The sequence below is a fragment of the Impatiens glandulifera genome, chromosome 8, assembly GCF_907164915.1.
Source record: "Impatiens glandulifera chromosome 8, dImpGla2.1, whole genome shotgun sequence".
In the NCBI taxonomy this organism is placed as follows: Eukaryota; Viridiplantae; Streptophyta; class Magnoliopsida; order Ericales; family Balsaminaceae; genus Impatiens; species Impatiens glandulifera.
The window spans coordinates 33,613,355-33,617,109 of NC_061869.1; the positions used below are offsets into that span (position 1 = coordinate 33,613,355).

Genomic DNA, 3,755 nt, shown 5'->3' on the forward strand with positions numbered 1-3,755 from the left:
TCTTCTAGGTGTATGCTCTATCTCTTTATCTAATGAATAAAAAACATTTTTATTTTACCTAATTAGAATGTACAAGTGGTTAATATTGAAGTTTATATATCTGTCGAGCCTCTCAAGAAGAATTTAATACTAAAATCTTCTTTGAAATTTAACATAAATTTGTATAGATAATATTTAATACTTGGATAAAATAGATGGATGAGAATATATTTAAGAATTTATACCTGGTGGAGGGTTTATTGCAACTTTTAGGTTACAATTGACTTACATTAAAAAGAATTAATAAAAAGAATAGCATCAAGATTGCAATCATACAATTATTGATTATCAGAAATTGAAAAGAGTAAAGGAAAATGAGCTGCACTCACTCCTCTGTTGCATACACATAAATTATAAATCTACCTAAAAAATATTATTTTCATATAAAGTCAACAATAATCAAAATGCAATGCAATAACTATAATAATACCAACTTAATATTTCTTAGGATAAGCAACAAAATTCATTACTAATAAGATAAAATTGTTAATACCAACTTAATATTTCTTAGATAAGAAATAAAATCCATTATCAATAAAATAAAATTGAGAATAGTAACTTAAATTGTTGCAGTAATGCAAGGATAGAATGTAATGCCACATCCAATCCTTTGATGCGCCATTCCTCTAGGAAGTGTAGACCTTGAAACTTGCAACCATTCTTTCTTTGAAACATCATAAGTAACCAACATGTTCATTTTTCCGAATCTAAACCACATCAAGATCAAGTCTTCGTTACCTACACCAATCATGTTAGTGTTCTTCCGATACAATTCCATGCACCACTCACTTGGCATTGTGTCGACTTCTTTCCACTGTAAAGTTGTTTTTTCTAACTCCCAAATGCAAATAGAAGCACACGATTTTATGTCCCTCACTTTTGAACCAACAAGCATGATTCGTCCCCCACATTCAACGATAAATCGGTCAGCATTAAAAGTATAAGGATTCGGGACTAAGATATGATTCCAAATGCCCGACAAGATATTGTAAGAGACCATACCATCTGGAATCGAACTCATAAAGTAGAGACAACTGTCGACAAAGATAGCTTGCGAACGCATGTTCAAAATCAATGGCAATGACATGCTCGCCGGCATGGCTCCCGATTTGTACCACGCATTCTCAATTGAGTCAAAAATTATGTACCGACCATTGCAACTGAAGTAGAGAATCTTGTAGCCCTCGGATAAGGATTTTCCATTCATCCACATTCCAACTGTTACTCCAGACCAACCCATGTTTGACCAAAACGGAAGCTCCTTGAGTGTTTGAGTTAGCGGGTTACCCACGAACAAACGCGTATGATTATCATTCGTAAAACAAACAATACCGCCAACAGAAGCTATAGGGAAGATAACCAACTTCTCTTGGAAAGAATGGATTTTTGAACGATGCCATTTGTTCGAGGAGGGATCGTACATGGCTGCAGTGTTTACATTGTTTTCGGTGATAGTGTAGAACCAAGGTTGAGTGATGGAAAGTTTGGCATATCGTTCACGAAAGGTATGGGAAGTCAACATGGTGTTCCACTTTCTACTTACAGAAAGGAAACGAAAGACGGTAACGATAGGTAATCTTGCCGCAACGGCTTCAAAGAGGTCTTCCGGGAATTTTCCCCATATCTTTGGTGACATTTCATTAGACGAACACAAGGTCAACTTATTTCTACTTACTTTCCTAGTAGGAGTTTCGTCGGACTCCATCTCTACGAGCAGCTGCAAAAGGGAAAGATAAATAAATAATCTAAATTAAAAATATATATATATATTTGTTATAATTCTTTAAAACAAATATGAGAATTGGAATTGAACAACATCCTATTTCTAATTTACCCTAAATAAACATAACTTAACAATAAAAAAATGATAATAAGATTTATTTACAATATATTCAAGGATCTATACAAGATAGATATGACACAATCACATACCATAAATGTTTTCAAACACTAAGACGTCAATATATGATTAAGTCAAATTAGTATGATAAAAGAATTACATTCTCAATGTTTTTATTTTGAATCAACCAAAATAATTTATTTGGGATCACTTCAATAGTTAATATTAAGGGATCCTTCATTTCATTAAGACAATGCAGGTCTTTGATAACAATGACTAACACCTAACAAAAGACAATGCAATTCTTTTCAAATACATACTTGGGGGATTGGAAACCTAAAAACATAGTATTTATTCTACTCAATATCCAACAAGAAGAAGATTTATTAATTTTTTTTGGTTGAAGAAGTCATCCCATTAAGTTAGTGTTTGACGAGTTATTAATAAATTTGTCCTTTTAGGAATCAGTTTTGTTTAATTTAGTTTTTTTTTCATGTAACCAGTAACATCACTAAGTTAGTAGTGATTCCTATATTTCTAATTTTCTAAGTAAACACCACTAAATTAGTACTGGTTCCTATTTTACTGTTTTTGTAAGTGTATAAATAATCGTCTCTTTTCAGCCAGTAAATAACAAGGAAACATTCTACTTTTTGTATTCGTGACAAAATATTATCCCTTCTTTAAGGATGATTCATACATCGATATTTTGGTTGACCCTCATGCCTTACCTTCCGCTCGAATCCCACCAGAGAGGAATATGAGGGATTTAAATAGTAGGCTTAACCTTGAATATTATTTTAGAAAAGGTTTTCTTGTTGTAGAAAACGAAAATGACATCTTCTCAAAAATTTGCTCATCTCAAAGTCTTTAAGATCAATGTCTTACCTTCCTCTTGAATCTCGATTTGCATGAGGAACCGAATTAGGATGCTTAGACTTGAGTTTTGTTTTAAAAATAATGTCAATTTTCTAGCTCATTTAAGAGTCGCAACTTAGTTTGCTCCGAAAGAAACTAAGAAAAAACAAATTTTAAAATTCTTTTGGGTTTAGTACTTGGCGACATGTGGGAAGGGTCTTGGCACTATGGAGCACACCTGTCTAGATGGACGGTCTCTACTATAAAATAATTGGTCTTTCAAAACGTGAAAAATTATGACACGTTTTGTTTTAATTCTAAACCTATGGCAACATCAACTAATCTTGTGTACTTTGAATGTTGTAAAGAGTGCAACATAGAGAGTTGCAATGGATTTTGAGATTCCTGTTATTAAAATAAATAATACTTGGTAGTTTACCAACTCATGCAAATAAGGTGATAGTAAAATGGGTCTACAAAATAAATTTGATTAAAAATAGAGAAGTGGAGAAGAAGCTCAAAACCCATTTGGTAGAAAATGGTTACACTCAAGAGCATATAGTGGATTATGAAGAAGTATTTGCTCCTATGACACGACATGCTTGGAGACAGTGCGAATGGTGATCTCTTTGCAACACAAAAGTAATTGAACATATTTCAGCTTGATATTAAGTCATCTTTTATAAATGGATATCTCAGTGAAGAAGTTTTTGTAGCACAACCACCTTGCTATGTGGTAAAAGGAGAAGAAGAAGATAAAGTCTACAAACTAAAGAAAACTATATATGAACTAAAGAAAACTATATATGAACTCAAGCAAGTTCCACGAGCCTAATATAGTCGCATAAAATTAGCAGAGAAAGTCTTCTTCGATGTCCTTATGAATATACACTTTTTTGCCAAGATGGGAGGTGAATGTAAAATTATCATCGTATGTATCTATGTTGATGATCTCATATTTACTTGTAATGAAGAAGTGATGTTTAACAAGTTCAATAGTTCAATGATGCAAGAATTC

At 32.6% G+C, this 3,755-nt stretch overlaps 1 protein-coding gene across 1 annotated transcript; it reads right to left on the bottom strand.

Moving 5' to 3' along the window:
• Positions 1 to 598: 598 nt before the first annotated feature.
• Positions 599 to 1,744, bottom strand: LOC124913265 (F-box only protein 6-like). Its single transcript, XM_047453861.1, has one exon. It carries the CDS (start codon positions 1,742 to 1,744, stop codon positions 599 to 601), a length of 1,146 nt encoding a protein of 381 aa, XP_047309817.1.
• Positions 1,745 to 3,755: the final 2,011 nt, after the last annotated feature.

Bases quoted from the DNA above. Each gene is read 5' to 3' on its own strand.
- LOC124913265 (XM_047453861.1), bottom strand. From the start codon at position 1,744: ATGGAGTCCGACGAAACTCCTACTAGGAAAGTAAGTAGAAATAAGTTG.